Source organism: Macaca nemestrina, chromosome 9 (assembly GCF_043159975.1).
Source record: "Macaca nemestrina isolate mMacNem1 chromosome 9, mMacNem.hap1, whole genome shotgun sequence".
Lineage (NCBI taxonomy): Eukaryota > Metazoa > Chordata > Mammalia > Primates > Cercopithecidae > Macaca > Macaca nemestrina.
Window position 1 is genome coordinate 96773763 of NC_092133.1, and position 23257 is coordinate 96797019.

The following is a 23257-nucleotide window of genomic DNA, read 5'->3' on the forward strand; positions in this document are numbered from 1 at the left end:
TTTGCAAACTGAAAAATGTGTATACAAATGTAAGATAATGATGACAGTGGTATTCAGTGGCTTAATAAATATCAAGGGTACTTTTTCTAAACATGAAGGCAGTATTGTCAGAAAAATAATGGGGGAATACAACAGACATGTGGATTTCTAGTTTAGTGTATGGGTATGTTAAGTATCAGCAGGCTACTAATACTATTTTCTAAACTTGCTAAGAATTTAGCAAATTAGACCTCTCTGATGAGATTTTAAATGCTTTGACTATTAATAATGTGCTTCCTGAATAGCATAAGTGTGCTAAGCAGTGAGACCTGAATACACAGGATGAGGACTTATGTCAAAGTGGTAGGAATAGAAAAGCAAGTTAACAACACTTATAAGTAAATATAAGTGATCTCTATATAAAGACAGATAGTGTTAGGTTAGATAAAATTGAAGAAGTTTACACTTAGAATGGGAATGGGGGTGGCAGTCAAATTCTGTAGTCAGAGATTTCTTTGAGACTGTCAGTCAAGCTCCCATAACAAGCATGAGAGGTAGGATGACATGTATATACCCAAAGGATTATAAATCATGCTGCTATAAAGACACATGAACACGTATGTTTATTGCGGCACTATTCACAATAGCAAAGACTTGGAATCAACCCAAATGTCCATCAGTGACAGACTGGATTAAGAAAATGTGGCACATATACACCATGGAATACTATGCAGCCATATAAAAGGATGAGTTCATGTCCTTTGTAGGGACATGGATGCAGCTGGAAACCATCATTCTCAGCAAACAATTGCAAGAACAGAAAACCAAACACCTCATGTTCTCACTCATAGGTGGGAATTGAACAATCAGATTACTTGGACTCTGGAAGGGGAACATCACACACTGGGGCCTATTATGGGTAGGGGGTAGGGAATGGGGGGAGGGATGGCATTGGGAGTTGTACCTGATGTAAATGACGAGTTGATGGGTGCTGACGAGTTGATGGGTACAGCACACCAACATGGCACAAGTATACATATGTAACAAACCTGCACATTGTGCACATGTACCCTAGAACTTAAAGTATAATAAAAAAAAGAAAAAAAAAAAAGGAGAAATCTCCAAAAAAACAAACAAACAAACAAACAAACAAACAAAAAGAATGTCTAGGTGAAAGACATTTGGAGCAGAAAAAAAGCAGATCACATTTCTTTACAATTTTTCTCTTACCATTCTGGAAAGACTAGGAAGCGGAAAGTGGGGTAAACATTATCATCATCATTTTCATTATTGTAAGGTGTAAAAAAGTTTGCAAATGTGTTCCTGGCACATAATAAATGCTTTATGAATAAATGTTCTTATGTTTTTATGAAGGACTTGCTATAGTTTTCTGAAATTATGTTTTAATTGAGATTGAGTTGCATATTTTATATGATATTGGTTTCTTTTCATTTAAACTTAACAGAATGTTTTTCTTCTTTTAAGTTTATTCATGCATTTCTTCTGTTATCAAAAATTTTCTCAAAAATTTTTGATTATTTCAAATTCTTGTCTACTTAAATAAAGAAGCTTTTACAATATTCTATCTCATACTCTGAAGGTTTTCTTTCCTTAAAGTGTCTTATTTTAACCCTAAAAATTTATAATTATGAATATTTTAAATGTTTGATGTTGTCAATGTTATATAGCAAGAAGCAGGTGATTGTCTTTTGTTTTAAATGCCCTCTCTTTTTTCTTGAGGACTACAAAGTAGAGTTAGATATTTTGAATGTAATTTCTTGTTGAAATATGCACACGAGTAAATACTTTTTCTGTGGATATGTTTTTATTTTTGGGTTTTCATGCTTAGTAACTGCTTCAATAGCTAAATGAAAATGAAAATAAGCTTGATTTGGAGAGCATATGTGAAGTCCTTTATATAAATGTTTTGGTTTTCAATAGGTTTCTATTCTTAAACCAAATTGCCTTTAAAGTAGGAAACTGAGTATGTTTTGAAATATGTTAGGAAATCTTGATGTCACTCATTATTATTATTATTATTTTAAAATTGCAATTCATTATTGATAGAACTTCAAACAGAGTGTTTCGGAAAGTGCTGCACAGAATTACACGTGTTTACCTGAGGCTACATATCAAGAAGAAGTCAAGAATATAAATGGAAAACTAAAGGGTAAGAATCACTTTTTATTTAGAAGTCATTTGACAGTATGTTTATCTAAAAATTTGAGGACTGTTATACTGTAATAGCCTCAGAACATTACGCACTAAATGCGTAGTATAAAAAAAGCGAATTAAAATGGTAATAAGTTACATATCTTGTCAGGTGTCAGCAACAGAGTATATAGTGAGTGCCGAAAAAGGAACTGAATTATTACTTTACATTCCAGATATTCTAAAACCTGAGATATCTCAGGAAATAAGAGTAAAGATGTAAAAGAAGGAATAAAGAATGAGGAAGACAGAAAGTACAGGGAGGAAATGAGGGAAAAAGAAGCAGGTGTATACAATGGAGGTTCATAAGATAAAATAACTCTTTAGATAGAGGAAGAGTATGGTTAGAAAGGTGGGAAGAATATATAGTAAGCTTTCAGTACAAAAACTAGTAAAAGAATTACAGCAAAAATATTCCACCCAAGCTAAAAACCATGGCACAAGAAGTACGTGATACATGCACAAGCTTCAGTAGCTGATTCGATCAAGTGGAAGAAAGGGTATCCATGATTGAAGATCAAATGAATGAAATGAAGTGAGAAGAGAAGTTTAAAGAAAAAAGAGTAAAAAGAAACAAACAAAGCCTCAAGAAATATGGGACTATGTGAAAAGACCAAATCAATGTTTGATTGGTGTACCTGAAATTGACAGGGAGAATGGAACCAAGTTGGAAAACACTCTGCAGGATATTATCGAGGAGAACTTCCCCAACCTAGAAAGACAGGCCAACATTCAAATTCAGGAAATACAGAGAACACCACAAAGATACTCCTCGAGAAGAGCAACCCCAAGACACATAATTGTCAGATCCACCAAGATTGCAAAGAAGGAAAAAATGTTAAAGGTAGCTAGAGAGAAAGGTCGGGTTACCCACAAAGGGAAGCCCATTAGACTAACAGCAGAGCTCTCAGAAGAAACTCTACAAGCCAGAAGAGAGTGGGGGCCAATATTCAACATTCTTAAAGAAAAGAATTTTCAACCCGAAATTTCATATCCAGCTAAACTAAGCTTCATAAGTGAAGGAGAAATAAAATCCTTTACAAACAAACAAATGCTGAGAGGTTTTGTCACCACCAGTCCTGCCTTACAAGAGCTCCTGAAGGACACACTAAACATGGAAATGAAAAACAGGTACCAGCCACTGCAAAAACATGCCAAATTACAAAGACCCTCGATGCTAGGAAGAAACTGCATCAACTAACAAGCAAAATAACCAGCTAACATCATAATGACAGGATCAAATTCACACATAACAATATTAACCTTAAATGCTCCAATTAAAAGACACAGACTGGCAAATTGATAAAGAGTCAAGACCCATCAGTGTGATGTATTCAGGAGACACATCTCATGTGCAGAGATACACATAGGCTTAAAATAAAGGGATGCAGAAAGATCTACCAAGCAAATGGAAAACAAAAAGAAAGCAGGGATTGCAATCCTAGTCTCTGACACAACAGACTTTAAACCAACAAAGATCAAAAGAGACAAAGAAGGCCATTACATAATGGTAAAGGGATCAATTCAACAAGAAGACCTAACTATCCTAAATATATATGCACCCAATACAGGAGCACCCAGATTCATAAGGCAAGTCAATAGAGACCTACAAAGAGACTTAGACTCCCACAAAATAATGATGGGAGACTTTAACACCCCGGTGTCAATATTAGACAGATCAACGAGACAGAAGGTTAAAAAGGATATCCAGGACTTGAACTCGGCTCTGCACCAAGCAGACCCAATAGACATCTGCAGAACTCTCTACCCCAAATCAGCAGAATATACATTCTTCTCAGTACCACATCACACTTATTCCAAAATTGACCATATAGTTGGAAGTAAAGCACTCCTCAGCAAATATACAAGAACAGAAATCACAACAAACTGTCTCTCAGATCACAGTGCAATCAAATTAGAACTCAGGATTAAGAAACTCACTCAAAATCACACAACTACGTGGAAACTGAACAACCTGCCCCTGAGTGACTACTGGGTACATAACAAAATGTAGGCAGAAATAAAGATGTTGTTTGAAACCAATGAGAACAAAGACACAACATATCAGAATCTCTGGGCCACGTTTAAGCAATGTGTAGAGGGAAATTTATAGCACTAAATGCCCATAAGAGAAAGCAGGAAAGACCTAAAATTGACACCCTAACATCACAATTTAATGAACTAGAGAAGCAAGAGCAAACAAATTCAAAAGGTAGCAGAAGGTAAGAAATAACTAAGAACAGAGTAGAACTGAAGGAGATAGAGATACAAAAAAACCCTTCAAAAATCAATGAATCCAGGAGCTAGTTTTTTGAAAAGATCAACAAAATAGATGGCTAGCAAGACTAATAAAGAAGAAAAGAGAGAAGAATCAAATAGACACAATAAAAAATGATAAAGGGGATATCACCACCAATCCCACAGAAATACAAACTACTATCACACAACACTATAAACACCTCTACACAAATAAACTAGAAAATCTAGAAGAAATGGATAAATTCCTGGACACACACACCCTCCCTAGACTAAACCAGGAAGAAGTTAAATCCCTGAATAGACCAATAACAGGCTCTGAAATTGAGGCAATAATTAATAGCCTACCAACCAAAAAAAAGTCCAGGACCAGATGGATTCACAGCCGAATTCTACCAGAGGTACAAAGAAGAGCTGGAACCATTCCTTCTGAAACTCTTCCAATCATAGAAAAAGAGAGAATCCTCCCTTACTCATTTTATGAAGCCAGTATCATCCTGATACCAAAGTCTGGCAGAGAGACAACAAAAAAGAGAATTTTAGACCAATATCCCTGATGAACATCAATGCAAAAATCCTCAATCAAATACTGGCAAACTGAATCCAGCAGCATATCAAAAAGCTTATCCACCATGATCAAGTTCGCTTCATCCCTGAGATGCAAGGCTGTTTCAATAAACATAATGCATAAACATAATGCATCACATAAACAGAACCAAAGACAAAAACCACATGATTATATCAATAGATGCAGAAAAGGCCTTTGACAAAATTCAACAGCACTTCATGCTAAAATCTCTCAATAAATAAACTAAGTCCTGATGGGACGTATCTCAAAATAGTAAGAGCTATTTATGACAAACTCATAGCCAATATCATATTGAATGGGCAAAAACTTGAAGCTTTCCCTTTGAAAACTGGCACAAGACAGGGATGCCCTCTCTCACCACTCCTATTCAACATAGTGTTAGAAGTTCTGGCCAGGGCAATCAGACGGGAGAAAGAAACTAAGGGTATTCAATTAGAAAAAGAGGAAGTCAGATTGTCCCTGTTTGCAGATGACATGATTGTGTATTTAGAAAACTCTATCATCTCAGCCCCAAATCTCCTTAAGCTGATATAAGCAACTTCAGCAAAGTCTCAGGACATACAATTAATGTGCAAAAATCACAAGAATTCCTATACACCGATAACAGACAAACAGAGAGCCAAATCATGAGTGAACTCCCATTCACAATTGCTTCAAAGAGAATAAAATGCCTAGGAATCCAACTTACAAGGGATGTGAAGGACCTCTTCAAGGAGAACTACAAACCACTGCTCAACAGAAAAAAGGGGACACAAACAAATGGAACAACATTCCATGCTCATGGATAGGAAGAATCAATATCATGAAAATGACCATACTGCCCAAGGAAAATTTTAGATTCTATGCCATCCCCATCAAGCTACCAATGACTTTCTTCACAGAATTGGAAAAAACTACTTTAAAGTTCATATGGAACCAAAAAAGAGCCCTCATTGCCAAGACAATCCTAAGCCAAAAGAACAAAGCTGGAGGCATCACGCTACCTGACTTCAAACTATACTACAAGGCTATAGTAACCAAAACAGCATGGTCTTGGTACCAAAACAGAGATATAGACCAAGGGAAAGGAACAGAGCTCTCAGAAATAACACCACAAATCTACAACCATCTGATTTTTGATGAACCACACAAAAACAAGAAATGGGGAAGTTTAATAAATTGTTTATTTATAAATTGTTTAATAAATTGTTCTGGGAAAACTGGCTAGCTATATGTAGAAAGCTGAAACTGCATCCCTTCCTTACACCTTATACAAAAATTATTTTCAGATGGATTAAAGACTTAAATGTTAGACCTAAAACTATAAAAACCCCAGAAGAAAACCTAGGCAATACCATTCAGGACAGAGGCATGGGCAAAGACTTCATGACTAAAACACCAAAAGCAATGGCAACAAAAGCCAAAATGGACAAATGTGATCTAATTAAAGAGCTTCTGCACAGCAAAAGAAGCTTCCATCAGAGTGAACAGGAAACATACAGAATGGGAGAAAATTTTTGCAATCTACCCATCTGACAAAGGGCTACTATCTGGAATCTACAAATAACTTTAATAAGTTTACAAGAAAAAATCAAACAACCCCATCAAAAAGTGGACAAAAGATGTGAACAGACAGTTCTCAAAAGAAGACATTTATGCAGCCAACAGACACATGGAAAATGCTCATCATCACTGGCCATCAGAGAAATGCAAATCAAAATCACAGTGAGATACCTTCTCACACCAGTTAGAATGGTAATCATTAAAAAGTCAGGAAACAACAGGTGCTGGAGAGGATATGGAGAAACAGGAACACTTTTACACTGTTGGTGGGAGTGTCAATTAGTTCAACCATTGTGGAAAACAGTGTGGTGATTTCTCAAGGATCTAGGACTAGAAATACCATTTGACCCAGCAATCCCATTACTGGTTATATATCCAAAGGATTATAAATCTTACTACTATAAAGACACATGCACATGTATGTTTATTGGGGCACTATTCACAATAGCAAAGACTTGGAACCAACCCAAATGTCCATCAATGATAGACTGAATTAAGAAAATGTGGCACATATACATCATAGAATACTATGCAACCATATAAAAAGGATGAGTTCATGTCCTTTGTAGGGACATGGATGAAGCTGGAAACCATCATTATGAGCAAACTATCACAAGGACAGAAAACCAAACACTGCATATTCTCACCCATAAGTGGGGATTGAAATATGAGAACACTTGGATACAGGGTGGGGAACATCACACTACAGGGCCTGTCATGGGGTGGAGGGAGCGGAGAGGGATAGCATTAATAAAAATACATAATGTAAATGATGAGTTAATGGGTGCACCACACCAACATGGCACATGTATACATATGTAACACATCTGCATGTTGTGCACATGTACCCTAGAACTTAAAGTATAATAATAATAAAAAAAAATTTCCATCTTTACTTACTCGCTTGTGGAAGACATTAGGGATGGAATTACCTGACTGTGCGAAGCTATGTTTCATCTATTATTGGTGAATATAAGCATATATGGGCAGCCACACATGTATATATTTTTTCAGTATGGTCCAGAAGTTTTCATACTTTAATAAATGAGCTACAGATCTTGTTAACAATGCACATTCTGATTCAATAGACTTGAGGTTGTGCAATTTTAATAAATTCTCAGGTGATGCTGATGCTGGTGGTTCTTGGACCATGCAGTGAGTAGCAAAGGTATAGAGTTTTCATTGAAGTAATTTGGAAGAAGAGCAATTGGATAGAATGTCAAGACATAACAGAGTCAAGGGCAAGCATTATTTTGATTTTGTTTCTCAGTATGTTTTTAGTCAGAAGCGAAGAAAGAGGTTAAAAAACAACAACAGAATTTATAGATGCCCAATATTACTTCCGAACAAGAGAAAGAAAGTGGTAGGAAAATTTATTTTTAAAAGTGTTGAAGGGAAAGAATCAAAACTACAGATCTGGAGATTATTTTTGCTAAAGAATAGCAATTGTGAGGCATGAAGGGGGAGGGGAGGAGAAGCTAAGTAGGTAATTTTGAAGTTTCTGAGAAGGAAACTTGAGTGAACTCATTTCAGATGCATTTGGAATGTCTGCACTCCAGAAGGTTAGATTATGTGTGCTCTGGACAGTATTGGAAGAAGCAGGGATTACTAGATTTGGCGTCTACCACAGTGACTCATTACTCTTTTCTATTACTTTCAGGATTCATAGAGACATGTTTTGTTGATATTATTTATTTAAGTGAGATAAATTTGAATATGAATCCATTGACTTTTTTAGCAAAATTGCTGCTCCATAATAATCTGTTAGATGACTGGGCCCGGTGGCTCATGCCTGTAATCCCAGCACTTTGGGAAGCTGAGGTGGGCCGATCACTTGGGGTCAGCAGTTCGAGACCAGCCTGGCCAACATGGTGAAACCCCGTCTCTACTAAAAATACAAAAAAAAAAAAAAAAAATTAGCTGGGTGTGGTAGCACACGCCTGTAATCCCAGCTACTCAAGAGGCTAAGGCAGGAGAATCGCTTGAACCCAGGGGGCGGAGGTTGCAGTGAACCGAGGTCACTCCACTGCATTCCACTCTGGGTGACAGAGTGAGACTCCATCTCAAAAAAAATAAAAATAAAAAAATAAAAATTTGTTAGAGACTAACATGGTAAATCAGTCTAATTTTAGAAACAAAAACTAAATTTATTACTTGAATACTAAAACTGATTTTTTAAAAAATATTATTCTGATTTCAAAATAAAAATGGTTATAACTAATTAATATTTAGCAATCAAGTTTTTGAATAAATATTTCAATACTGAAAGTTTTTTATACATTATTTTCTTTATGAGTTTTATATGCCGTCTTATATGAAGGGATGAAAAAACATTCAGATGGATAAATGACAGGTTGCAAAAATGTAGGCATAAAATTACACCACATGTGTATGGAAAAAAATGAATATTTTTATTTACTATTATTCCCTAATATACATCCATGCTCATGAATTCATTACACTTTCGTTAATGAGACATCAGTTTTACATTCAGCTAAACTCTTATTGTAACTGTTTACCTTCTCAATTATAAGATAAATTAAAGAGTATGATGAATGTTTATAATTTAATGATATAAGTGATTCTGAAGTGTATCTTGTAGTTCAGAAGCTCTCATAATTTATAACTAGTATATGTTAGCCATGTGTGAGATTCATAGATGCCATGTGATAAATGAGCTCTAGATGATGAAATGGTTTGTAAAATTTTCCTTGTGTGTTTTTTGCTTTTTTTTCTTTTTCACATAAAAATTTTAAACTCAATGTTTTTGTTTATAAAGAAAATAGTTACAAATTTACTTTTTGTCACCTGGGACTGCACATTTTTGATATAGTTTGAACCTAGACTTTTTTTAAACTTGTGAAAAATTAGGTCACTTATGACTATTATTTTTATATAAATTTCTGATATATTTATCCAAAATTTCCCAAGTACTTTCTTAATACATTGGCGCATTAGAAAGAGACTATATCATTATATTTTTAAAAAAAATATATTCAATAAAATGTTTTAAAGTCCATGTCTGTATCATTCATTGACACAATAGTTTCATTAATCTTTAAACTTTAAATGACTAGACATAAATTTCATTGATATAAAAGTATACATATCTTTGAAGAATCTTATTGATGAATAATTTATCCTGGAAAATGAACTAGTCATAAAGCTTGCTGAGTCAATCAAAGAAAGTAACAGTAAAATATTAATTCCTGAAAGAAAATGAGGGTTGATATTTAACTAAACTTAGCTGGGTAAATGGCAACTATCAGACATAGTGTGTTTTTTGCGGGGAGAGGAATACAGGAGACTGCTTTTTTGAAGAAAAAAAATCATACAAGCTTTTTATAAGTCTTACGTCAGGGTTTTGACAAGGAAGCAGAGCCATTCATGACCACTCAGGACATAGAACTGATGCTGCGTTTTCTCTTTCCTCTGGGAGCCTCTTTGCAATTCACTAAGAGCTTTTCCTGAGACCCTTGTCTTGACTGGTGCTTGTCCTCCTCATTAGGGTATCCAAACTTCAGGCTAGTTTTGTCAGTCCAGTCCAGCTTGTCAGTGTACTTTTGTTCAGCTTCATCTTTCTTTCTGGAGCTGAGTACAGAATTCAGGGCACTGGGCATTACACAGACCTGTCGATAACCTGAGGGAACAAAGAGTTCTTACCAGTAAGACAATGACAAAGCATATTCTTACGCGCTTCTGCCACAGTATATTCTAACCTGCGGTCACCATTTGTTGGCTGGGAGGTTGTACTGCACACCCCATTACAAAATTTGCTGACTCAAGTGCGGATAGGAAAATGATATAGGCTTCTTGAGACCTCCACTTTCTCATTTCTGCAGCAAATCAAGGGCTTTCTCACATGCCCAGTATGCTGCCATGAGAACTAGCATTTGGGAAAACCACCATACTAAGTTTACATATAACCAAAAGAATCATACAGAGGCTGACTCCCCTGGCAGCACTCAGAAACAAATTGCATTCCTCAGTATATGTTAAAGTCACACCCTCCAGGGTGACAACATGTCTCAAGCAAGTGAAAGTAAACTTAAATAGAAGAAGTGGCTCTGTTTTCAGATTAGAAAGATGAGCCAAAAGTTCGGAAAGCTGAAAAAACACAGGGTATCAACACACAACTTTGCTCCTCAACCCTTTGGCAACCACTAATCTTTTTACTCTATCCATAATTTTGGTTTCTGGAAAATGTCATTTTTGGAAATATGCATTTAAGTCTTTTCATACTTGATAGTTCATCTCTTTTTAGTCCTTAGTAATATTCCATTGTATGACTATAGCACAGTTTATACACTCATCTTTCTAAGGTTATCATTGTTACTTCACAAATTGGTTGAATTTTTGCATGCATGTTCATAAGGCAGTTCTCTTGTTTGTAACAATATCATCTGGTTTTGATTTAGAGTAATGCTAGCATTATACACTGAATTGAAATGTACTCTGTATTAAGCTATTTGTGCATTGCTATAGATAAATACAGGAGATTGGGTAATTTATGAGGAAATAGGTTTCATTGGCTCACAGTTCTACAGGTTGTACAGGAAGCATAACATGGGGCTCTGCTTCTGGGGAGGCCTGTGGAAGCTTACAATTATGGTGGAACCTGAAGAAGAACTTGCACATCATATGGCTGGAGCAGGAGCAAGAGAGAGAGGTGGGAGGTGCCATGCACATTTAAATGACCAATTTTCATGAGAATCACTATTATGAGTACAGCACCAAAGGCATGGTACTAAATTGTGAGAAATCTTTCCTCATGATGCATTCACCTCTCACGAAGCTTTACTTCCAACATTGGGGATTACATTTCAATGGGAGGTTTTGGTGGGGACACACATCCAAACTATATCATAATTTTTAATTTTAGGGGTAGAGTTTGTTTAAAATTATATCTCTTTTTTTTTTCTAAAATATTTGGTAGAACTCACCAGTGTAGGAATCTTGGCCTGGACTTTTCACTCTAGGAAGATTTTTAACTATAGCTTAATCTTTTATATATTTCGGGCAATGCAGGCTATCTATTTTTTCTTCAGATATTGTATTTTTTTGACTACTGCCTAGATTTTATTTTCCTGTTGTTGACATCATTTATATTTTGGCAAAAGAGAGTTTGATCTTTTCCATAAATATTTCCTCTGAACCTTTGCCAGAATCAGTATCCTGTCATTCCTAGTTAAAAAGATTTTCTTATATTATACTTTAAGTTCTAGGTTACCTGTGCAGAAAGTGCAGGTTTGTTACATATGTATACACATTCCATGGTAGTTTGCTGTACTCATCAAACCATTATCTACATTAGGTATTTCTCCAAATGCTACCCCTCCCCTAGCCCCTCACCCCCCAACAGGCCCTGGTGTGTGATGTTCCCCTCTCTGTGTCCATATGTTCTCATTGTTCAACTTCCACTTATGAGTGAGAATAAGTGGTGTTTGGTTTTCTGTTCTTGTGTTAGTTTGCTGAGAATGATGGTTTCTAGCTTCATACATGTCCCTGCAAAGGACATGAATTCATATTCTGTTTTATGGCTGCATAGTGTTTTGTGGTCTATATGTGCCATATTTTCTTTATCCAGTCTATCATTGATGGACATTTGGGTTGGTTCCAAGTCTTTGCTATTGTGAATAGTGCCCCAATAAACATACGTGTGCATTTGTCTTTATAGTAGAATGATTTATAATCCTTTGGATATATAACCAGTAATGGGATTGCTGGGTCAAATGGTATTTCTAGTCCTAGATCCTTGAGGAATCGCCACACTGTCTTCCACAATGGTTGAACTAATTTTCACTCCCACCAACAGTGTAAAAGTGTTCCTATTTCTCCATATCCTCTCCAGCATCTGTTGTTTCCTGACTTTTTAATGATCACCATTCAACTGGCGTGAGATGGCATCTCATTGTGGTTTTGATTTGCATTTTTATGATGACCAGTGATAATGAGCATTTTTTCATGTGTCTCTTGGCTGCACGAATGTCTTCTTTTGAGAAGTGTCTGTTCATATCCTTTGCACACTTTTTGATGGGGTTGTTTCTTTTTTTCTCATAAATTTGTTCAAGTTCTTGTAGATTCTGGATATTAGCCCTGTGTCAGATGGATAGATTGCAAAAATTTTCTCCCATTCTGTAGGTTGCTTGTTCATTTTGATGCTAGTTTCTTTTGCTGTGCCGAAGCTCTTTAGGTTAATTTAGTCCCATTTGTCAATGTTGGCTTTTGTTGCCATTGCTTTTAGTGTTTTAGTCATGAAGTCTTTGCCCATGCCTATGTCCTGAATGGTATTGCCTAGGTTGTCTTCTAGGCTTTTTATGGTTTTAGATCTTATGTTTTAGTCTTTAATGTGTCTTGAGTTAATTTTTGTATAAGGTGTAAGGAAGGGGTCGAGTTTCAGTTTTCTGCATATGACCAACCAGCTTTCTCAACACCATTTATTAAATAGGAAATTCTTTCCCCATTGCTTTTTTTCAGTTTTGTCAAATATCAGATGGTAATTTTCACATTTCAATGAATTTGTCAATCTTTTCTAAGTTGTCATGTTTATTCACATAAATTTTATATTATTACCTTGTATTTTGAAGTATCTGTAGAATCTGAAATAATGTCACATTAACTCATTTTCAAAGTTGGTAATTTGTAGCTTTTTCTTTTCAAGAGCTAGTTTGGCTAGGTAGACTTTTGCTTTTATTGATCCTCTCAAAGTGTTTGGTATTGTTCAAGTTTTCTATCATTTTTGTGTTTTATTAGTTCCATCTCTGATGTTTTAGTTCTCTTTGCCTATTATTTTAAAAATCTATAGTTGGGAGCTTATCAGCAACATAAATTGAATTCTCACAATTTTGGAAGCTGCACACTTCAAGATCAAGGTCTCATCAGATTTGATGCCTGAAGAGGTACCACTTCATGATTCATCGATACATTCTTTTCCCCTGTGTCTCACATGGCAGAAAGGCTAAAGAGGCTTGCTGGGGTTATTTCTATCAGAGCTTAAATCCATTTATGAAGGGTTGGCCCTTGTGACCTAATTACATCCAAAAACTCCTATCTCTATGATTTGATTTTAGTGTATGAAAATTGCAAGGAGAAAAACATTCAAACCAATACAGATATTTATCATTTCCTGTCCTCTGCTTCCACTGAGTTTACTTTCTTCTTCTTCTTCTTTTTTTAGTTTCTTAAGGTAAAAGTCAAAATTATTTATTTGAGAGTCTTCTAATATAGACATTCGTACCGAAAATTTTTATTTAAGTGCTGTTGTAGATGCATTTTGCAATATCTAATGTGTTGCGTTTTCATTTGACGTTAGTTCAAAATACTTTCTAATTTTCCTTTTTATTATTTTTTGAACCGACCCAGGGTTATTTGGATGTATGTTACTTAATTTGCAATGGTTGAGTTGTTCCAGGTACATTTTTATTATTGATTTTTAATTTGATTGCTTTGGGGTCAGGTAACGTGTTTTGTATGACTTAAAACCTTCTTGATCCTTTTATTAAGATATGATCTAGAATATAGTCTTTGAGTACTTCAAAAGAATGGTGTTGTCTATCATATTCTTACTGATTTTCTGCCTCCTTATTCTACCACTTGAGTAAGGGGTTTAGAAATTTTAGACTATACTTGGGCATTTGTCCATTTCTTTTGCAGTTCTATTTTTGTATCATGTATTTTGAAGCATTTATGTTATTATGTACAGAAATATTTAGGACTGTTATGTTTTCTTGATTAAGTGAAGTCTTTGTCACTATAAAATGAGTTTGTTTATTGCTAGTAATAGTTTTGCTATGAAATGTACTTTGGTATTAATACAACCACTCTTCCTCAACCTTCTTTTGTCAAGTGGTAGTGTGGTATATCTTGTTTCATCTTTAACCAATTTTTGTCTTTATATTTAAAGTTTATTTATTTTAGGCATTATACAGATAGATCTTACTTTTATATCCATTCTAACAATCTGCCTTTGAACAGTGGTTTTTAGACTAGTTTAATTTATTATGTAATTATTGATATGATAAAAGTTGTCTGTCATCATGCTGTTTGATTTCTATTAGTCCCAGATCTTCTTTGTTTTGCTTTTCTTCTTTATCTGCTTCCTTCAGACTAGTTTAGTAATTTTTATGATTTAGTTTTATATGTATATATATATATATAGGTATAACTTTTTTAGTTATTGGTCTAGTTTTATATTTCTTTATGATTTAGTCATATCTTTTTGTGGTATAAGTTTATTTGGTTATTAGGTATAACTTTGCTTTGCTGTCTTAGTGGTTTTTTAGGATTTGTAGTGTATGGATTTACCTCATCACAACCCACCTTCAAGTAATATTATATCATATCATAGATGGTATAAGAAATTACAATTGTATATTTTCATTTCTTCACTTCCAGCCAGATTCCAGCCTGGATCTGTGGGATTGTAGCTTTCATTAAGTTTAGAATATGTTTAACCAATTTTTCCTCAAATGTTTTATTCTGTTTCTCCTCCTATCTGTTTGGGGACTTATATATTACCTGCTGGGAGTTTGCTTGTAGTTCTCTAGTGTCTGAAATTTGTGAATCTTTTCTTTCGTGATGGCAAATCAATCTATGCTCATATCTACTCAGTGTAGCTTTCATCTCTGGCATTGTAACTTGTATCTATACAAGTGCAATTTAGTTTTTGAAAGTATCTTCTATTGCTCTACTTATCTTATTGATTTTTATTGTAAAATAGAGTTGAGTTACTTATAAACAACTTGATCCTTTTCATTTTTGCTTTTTATAGTATGAGCTAACTCCCCACACCTGAGGAAAGGCCTTTCTGACTATTCATTTTCCTGTGAAGTCTGAGTCTTCCAGGTAAATCTATAAAAATAGATACTCTTCTTGCCACTATGTGAGCACCAGGTGTGATTTTCTCTAAATTTACAAGTCCCCCGCTCCGACCCAGCTTGGTCTTTTTTTTAATTTTATTAAAAATAATTTTTTTTTATTATCATACTTTAAGTTTTAGGGTACATGTGCATAACGTGCAGGTTTGTTACATATGTGTACTTGTGCCATGTTGGCGTGCTGCACTCATCAACTCGTCAGCACCCATCAACTCATCGTTTACATCAGGTATAACTCCCAATGCAATCCCTCCCCCGTCCCCACTCCCCATGATAGGCCCCAGTGTATGATGTTCCCCTTCCTGAGTCCAAGTGATCTCATTGTTCAGTTCCCACCTATGAGTGAGAACATGTGGTGTTTGGTTTTCTGTTCTTGTGAGAGTTTGCTGAGAATGACAGCTTGGTCTTAGGTAGTTTTCTGGCTCACATGCAATCTTTATTATTTTGCTAAATACTGGGAGGGGGTTTCCAGGGGTTTCTTGCTGTTGCTTCTATATCTCTCTCCTCCTTAGTGCTTTGTTCTGTAATGTCTCTCTGCTTTGGTTTTACCAGACTCTAAGCTTCATCACTGTAACCAAGAGAGTCTGGTAGGTTCCACTTCAGTTTTTTTTTCCTGTGTCATGTCTTGGAATCTCTGTCAAGGCAGGAAGCTGAAACATTCATAAGGTTTGTTTCCCTTTTTTTTTCTGTTTTTCAGGGATTTTCGTCTTCTTTGCCTAATGTTCAGTGTCTAAAAAAAATGTTTAATGCATTTCGTGTGTTTTATTTTTAGTTATTTCAGCTAAGAAGAAAAATCAATACCCGTTGTTCTCTCTTGGCTGGAGGCAGACTACTCTAGAGCTTCAGCACATGCCATACACTGGATAAAATGCTTTTCTTCCCCCTTTGCTCAGCTGCTTCCTTTCCAATCTTCTTTCCACAGTGTAACCGTACATTCCTCAGGGGAATTTTCCACGGGCCTAGTATATATCTTATTCTTAGCAATCTGTTTTCTTAAAGTATCTATCTGAATTTATAATTGCCACTTTTCTGGGGCTTTGCTTTTCAGTATATTTTAAGCGAAACAAGAGCAGAGGGTTTTTTTTGTTTTGTTTTGTTTTTTTCTGTTTAATCTGCAGAGCTTAGTATAATGCCTTCCACATGGTAGCCAATCAATATATATTTGTTCGGTGTTGCAGGAAGTCAGGGACCCCAAACAGAGGGACCAGCTGAAGCCAAGGCAGAAGAACATAAATTGTGAAGATTTCATGGACATTTATTAGTTCCCCAAATTAATACTTTTATAATTTCTTATGCCTGTCTTTACTGCAGTCTCTGAACATAAATTGTGAAGATTTCATGGACACTTATCACTTCCTCAATCAATACCCTTGTGATTTCCTATGCCTGTCTTTACTTTGATCTCTTAATCCCATCATCTTCATAAGCTGAGGAGGATGTATGTCGCCTCAGGACCCTGTGATGATTGCATTAACTGCACAAATTGTTTGCAGAGCATGTGTGTTTGAACAATATGAAATCTGGGCACCTTGAAAAAAGAACAGGATAACAGCAATGTTCAGGGAACAAGGAAGATAACCTTAAACTCTGACTGCTGGAGAGCCGGGCAGAAGAGAGCCATATTTCTCTTCTTTCAAAAGCAAATAGGAGACCTATCACTGAATTCTTTTTCTCAGCAAGGAACAACCCTGAGAAAGAGAATGCGTCCCTGAGGGGAGGCCTCTAAAATGGCCACTTTGTGGGCGGCTGTCTTTTATGGTCATAGAGAAAGGGATGAAATAAGTCCTGGTCTCCCATAGCGCTCCCAGGCTTATTAGGACAAGGGAATTCCCACCTAATAAATTTTGGTCAGACCAATTGTCTCCTCTCAAATGCTGTCTCCTGATAAGATATTATCAATGACAATGTGTACCCGAAACTTCATTAGCAATTTTAATTTCAGCCTGTCCTGTGATCTCACTCTGCCTCCATTTGCTTTGTGATATTTTATTACCTTGTGAAGCATGTGATCTTTGTGACCCACACCCTATTTGTACACTCCCTTTTGAAAATCGCTAAGAAGAACTTGCTGGTTTTACGGCTCAGGGAGCATCACGGAACCTGCTGACATGTGATGCCTCCCCCAGACACCCAGCTTTAAAATTTCTCTCTTTGTACTCTTTCCCTTTATTTCTCAGACCAACTGACACTTAGGGAAATAGAAAAGAACCCATGTGAATTATCAGGGGTGAGTTTCCCCCAGTAGTTCAGTGTATAAGTGATTGTTAACATATGCAGCCCTTTATATCCCAAAAGTACTAATATATTTTATTTCTATCTCCTCCTTGAGACAGATTCAACTAGCCTATCAAAAAGCTTGGCTGCAGTTCCTTCTTGTAAAAGAGCAAGGGAACTTAAAAAAGATCACTGTGAAAAACTTACAGCAAAAATTGAACGAATGAAAAATAAGTTTTGTGTACTAAAAAAGGAACTATCAGAAACAAAAGAAATAAACTCACAGTTAGAGAATCAAACAGTTAAATGGGAACAAGAGCTCTGCAGTGTGAGGTATGACATCCTAGTTTTAAATGAATATTTCAACTATTTATACTAAAATTATGTAGGATACTTTTTGTAATAGCTGACTTACCTTCTGAGGTTTAACTGGAGAAAAAAAATCTCTGTCTTGTAGAGTGTCAAATTCTTTTAAATAATACAAGTTCTTAAATGTGAATATTTCTGCTGATAATTAAATGCATATTTATTTAAATCACAATTTTAATGGCTATATAGAAGGCCATTATTTGGAAATCCTTACTTAACTTACTTAACAAATTAATTTTTTTGATTTTTAAATTTCTGTATTATAAGTGATGCAAGGCATAACTGCATGCAAATATTTTTCTACCTTTCTAATTATTGACTTGGAATAAATTCTTCAATATAAAAATATTTGGCTAAATTATAAGAAGTTTTTAAGAAGTTATTTGTTCGTTGCTTCTAAATTATTCTCAAGAAAATTTATATTCATTTACAGCTCAACAAACAGAGTGTGAAATGGCCATTCTTTTCTCCCCCAAAATCAATTTCTTTTAATTATACACGTTTAATGTGCATGGAATGTAGAGAAAATACAGAATAATTTATTAGTTTATTCAACATCTCTTGCTCTCCTACATAAATAAAATTAATTCAGAGTTCTGTGTTAAATGCATATTACTTTTATTCTTTAAGTATTATATTCTATCTTGTGATAAAAGAGATTTAAAATTTGTTGATAAAATATATAATAATCAACAAGATACATTTAAAGCAATACTCAAAAAAGAAGCAAAAGATATATGGGATAACAGATATTAGACTATTTAACCTAATCTGAGATTTTAATATTAAAATTATTTTTAGGGATACTTGCCATATTTTATAAGTATGAATATTTATGTCTAATAAATCAGTAAATTGTTCATAAAAACTAACCAGTTAACTTTAATCAGTCACTTTAATCAGTTAACTCTAAATGATCTGTCCTCATTGAGGAGTAATTTTGACTGTGTAAGATTTTTAAAAAGTAATTTTCAACTTATGAATTTGCTGGATAGCTTCCAGTATTCTTTTCCATAACAGTTATTGCTAGTTACAGAAACAGTCGTTAATAGTATGAGAAACTTTCTAACTAGAAGATGTTCTTTCCTCACTATTTTTCAAGTATGTATGTCATTTGGAAGAGGTTCGAGTAATAAATACCTGAGAACTAGAAAGAAAAAAAAATTCAAGAATATAGGAATTTTATTGGAATAATAAACCAATGTAGTAATAAATGTATCTCACAGTGAATTCTATTTTCTAACAAAACGAATTTTAAGATAAGTATGTTTAATGGCAGATTGACTTTAAACCAAGAAGAAGAGAAGAGAAGAAACGCCAATATATTAAATGAAAAACTTAGGAAAGAATTAGGAAGAATCGAAGAGCAACATAGGAAAGAGTTAGAAGTGAAACAAGAACTTGAACAGGCTCTCAGAATACAAGATATGGAAGTGAAGAGTGTAAGAAGTAATTTGAGTCAGGTAAATCAATCTCTGATAAAAATTTTATATTTCTAACTTTATTTCCCTCTGATTTAGTATGAATTATTCAGGTCTAAATCAGACAAAAATGTTATCTTAAAATTATCACTTTTGTAGCTACGGTTATTTGTTATAAATTATGACATCCATGTAGTATCTTATTTCAGTACAAAGAGCTTTTGAAGACAATGATTATCCCTACCATATACTTAGTGATAATTTATTAGTACGTAGTTTTTTCCTAGCAACATAGTTAACATTTAATACTGACTCAAACATTATGAAGAGGAAGCAAAAGTTATTGTCATAGTAAACAAGCACATGGTTTTCTATGTAGGGCTCTCTAGATTTTATCATCTTTCTTTTGTTTTTGAAATTGAAGACTTCTTTTATATTTACATATTTACCCAGTAGAATTAACTGAGATTTGGTGGAGAGGTCCTGGATGTAGACTCATAAGACTGGGAGAAAATCCTACAACTTGTTTATATTTTTAATCTTTTCCTTTCAGAATTGTGATAACTAAAAGTGCTTGTTACAATGTCTCAATTTATCAAAAATTCATAAATATAATTCTTAAAATTAACTATATATTTTTAAAAAATAGAATATCTAGAGAATATTCTCAGGAAAAAGGACCTGAAAGAACTTTGGGAAATTTTATCTGTCTAAATATATGCAGCACTAAGGCTCTTAGTATGGGATCTTGTATAAGTTAGACATCAGAGTGTAAACCCAGTTTTTGTAGGCAGTCAAATTGATTAATCTTTAATTTTATGCTGTTGAGTTTGTTGTAATTCAGGGAACATTTTTTTTTTTTTCAATTCTGAGGCTCTTAAAAATTCTCTAGTCATTTATTTTGTACTTTCATGAATTCATTGTCTTCAAATAAATGTTTGAACTTTGGGGAATTTATGCTCTATAGCATTTGAAGTTTTGATTCAATGGTTCTTCAACTGATACCTACTTATAAAAACTCTTTCATTGTATAAATGTACAAGTTATTCTTTAGTTTCAGAGGAACTATGTTATGCCATTTTGACTGCTAGCTAAAAGTTTATTTTGTTTTATTTAGGTTTCTCACACTCATGAAAATGAAAATTATCTCCTACATGAAAATCGCATGTTGAAAAAGGAAATTGCCATGCTAAAACTGGAAATAGCCAAACTAAAACACCAACACCAGGAAAAGGAAAATAAATACTTTAAGGACATTAAGATTTTAAAAGAAAAGAATGCTGAACTTCAAATGACTCTAAAACTGAAAGAGGAATCATTAACAAAAATGGCATCTCAATATAGCGGGCAGCTTAAAGTTCTGATGGCTGAGAACACAATGCTCACTTCTAAATTGAAGGAAAAACAAGACAAAGAAATACGGGAGAGAGAAATTGAATCGTACCATCCTAGACTGGCTTCTGCTGTACAAGACCGTGATCAAATTGTGACATCAAGAAAAAGCCAAGGACTTGCTTTCCACATTGCAGGAGATGCTTCTCTGCAAGGCAAAATTAATGTTGATGTGAATAATACAATATATAACAATAAGGTGCTCCATCAACCACTTGCTGAAGCTCAAAGGAAATCCAAAAGCCTAAAAATTAATCTCAATTATGCAGGAGATGCTCTGAGGGAAAATACATTGGTTTCAGAACATGCACAAAGAGAGCGAGATGAAACACAGTATCAAATGAAGAAAGCTGAACACATGTATCAAAATGAACAAGATAATGTGAACATACACAATGAACAGCAGGAGTCTCTGGAGCAGAAATTATTTCAACTACAAAGCAAAAATCTGTGGCTTCGACAGCAATTAATTCATGCACATAAGAAAGCTGATAACAAAAGCAAGATAACAATTAATATTCAGCTTCTTAAGAGGAAAATGCAACATCATCCCCTAAAAGAGAAAAATGAGGAGATATTTAATTACATTAACCATTTAAAAGACTGTATATATAAATATGAAAAAGAGAAAGAAGAAAGAGAAGTAAGTATCAAAAAATATAAATACTTGTCAACCTTCCTGAAAGAAAATTTAAAGCATATTTGGCGTTGGTTAAATGCTGAATCTAGTAGAATATAAACAGATGATAAATATATTTACTATGTCAGCTTAGAAACATACCTCATCTCCACCAAATGAAAGTTAAAGCTGAGAGAGACCTTACACTTTGAGTAAAGACACTGTGTCACTGATGAAATTTTAAGTTTAAGATTTTTAATAGATGAACATTAATGACATTGGGTTTTACTATTGAAATAAAGGTTTTAATGTCTCTTTGTCGCCACATTTTATGACCACATTGAAGCAGATAAATGGGAATGCCCATATCAGCAATTAGTATTTTGAAATTAAGATTCAGTTCAGCAATCTACTTTGACAATTAATTATAAATTTTCCAGAGGAACTGAAGTGTATTTGAAGTATATTTTGAAGTGTACATTTCTGCATCTTGTAATAATACTTTTTTCAGTAGCTTTTTGTATATTTTAGTTGATATAATTTTATTTTCATTTATGTCAATTTGACTTAAATCTGAACATATTTGAATCTCAAATTATGTATTGTTATAACCTCTCAATTTTTTAAAGACATCTGCATTTTATTAAATAATACCTTAGGACAAATGTAGTGAATTTTACAATATCAAATTTGATTTAATCACCCCACTGGTATTTATAACTTATTTTGAATATTGTTACAAATAATTTGCTCATAATTTATATTTCAAAGCTCAAAGACTATCATGTCCCAGAGAAAGGTCATTGTAGCTATCTGTGATTCATTAGCTTTGCATTGGATCCCCATTTTACAATTCATGTGGGGTGGCAAGGTTCATGTATAGTACAAAATAAGCGAGTAGAGAAGAGAAACATAGCAGCTGAGGTCAGGAGAGATGTGGAGAGCAGGTTACCTAGGGTCTCTAAAGGCTTTAAAATAAAAATAGTTTTATTCTGAGATAGAAATCTATTGGAAAAATTTCAACAGGTGATTGAATATGTGAGGAACTTTGATGTTGATTTGGCTTCTAATACAGAAGAAAGAAAGCATTCCACTGTGTAGAATTTGCCACCACTAGTCCTGCCCCAACTTTTTTTTTTTTTTTTTTTTTTTGAGACTTCAGTAGGTTGTGAAGCATTACCGATTCATTAGGCGACAAATGACTAGTGGGATGAATCTGGTGTCTAGTAAGAGACTACCAGTTTGGCAGGAAGATAACACCTTCTTTTGTCCTTGAGTGGATTCAGTAATAAGCAGCAATGTGTACAAATGAAGAAAATAAGCTGAATCAATGTATTTGGGGATTTTTTTTTAAAGTAAATATTGTTAATTTGATAAGATAATTTACAAAATCAATAACAAATATGTCTTGTCAGGTCATTGTGAAACAACTTCAAAAACGATTGGCTGATCTCAATAAACAGTGTGTGTCAGACCTCACAAGAACTTACACCAATTATCACATTAATCTCAAAGATGAGATATAGGATTTAATGAAGAAATGATTTCAAGTCAAAAGTCAAGTATGTATTAAATGTAACATGCCAACAGTGAATCTATAGCTGGTTAAATAATATAAATTGTTTTATGATATTAATTTCCATGGGAAGACTTCTTTTATATGTTCATTATAATTAGTTTTATTACAATTCTATTTATAATATGCTTATTTTAAAAACTGTGGCTATCATTCTGCAATGTTTTTCTTATAATTACATATTTTTTCATAATATTTACCCTTAAGAAGATT

At 34.2% G+C, this 23257-nt stretch overlaps 1 protein-coding gene across 1 annotated transcript in view; it reads left to right on the top strand.

Annotated features, from left to right (window-relative positions):
• The window catches only part of LOC105470746 (ankyrin repeat domain-containing protein 30B-like), a 135950-nt gene that overhangs the window by 103269 nt on the left and 9424 nt on the right, over nt 1-23257 (top strand). Inside the window, exons 44-48 of the mRNA XM_071068734.1 lie at nt 2047-2149; nt 17787-18000; nt 19316-19499; nt 20575-21492; nt 22884-23030. Of these exons, the coding sequence (XP_070924835.1) occupies nt 2047-2149; nt 17787-18000; nt 19316-19499; nt 20575-21492; nt 22884-22994 (1530 nt within the window). The 3' untranslated portion in view covers nt 22995-23030. The remainder of the gene's footprint in view (nt 1-2046; nt 2150-17786; nt 18001-19315; nt 19500-20574; nt 21493-22883; nt 23031-23257) is intronic.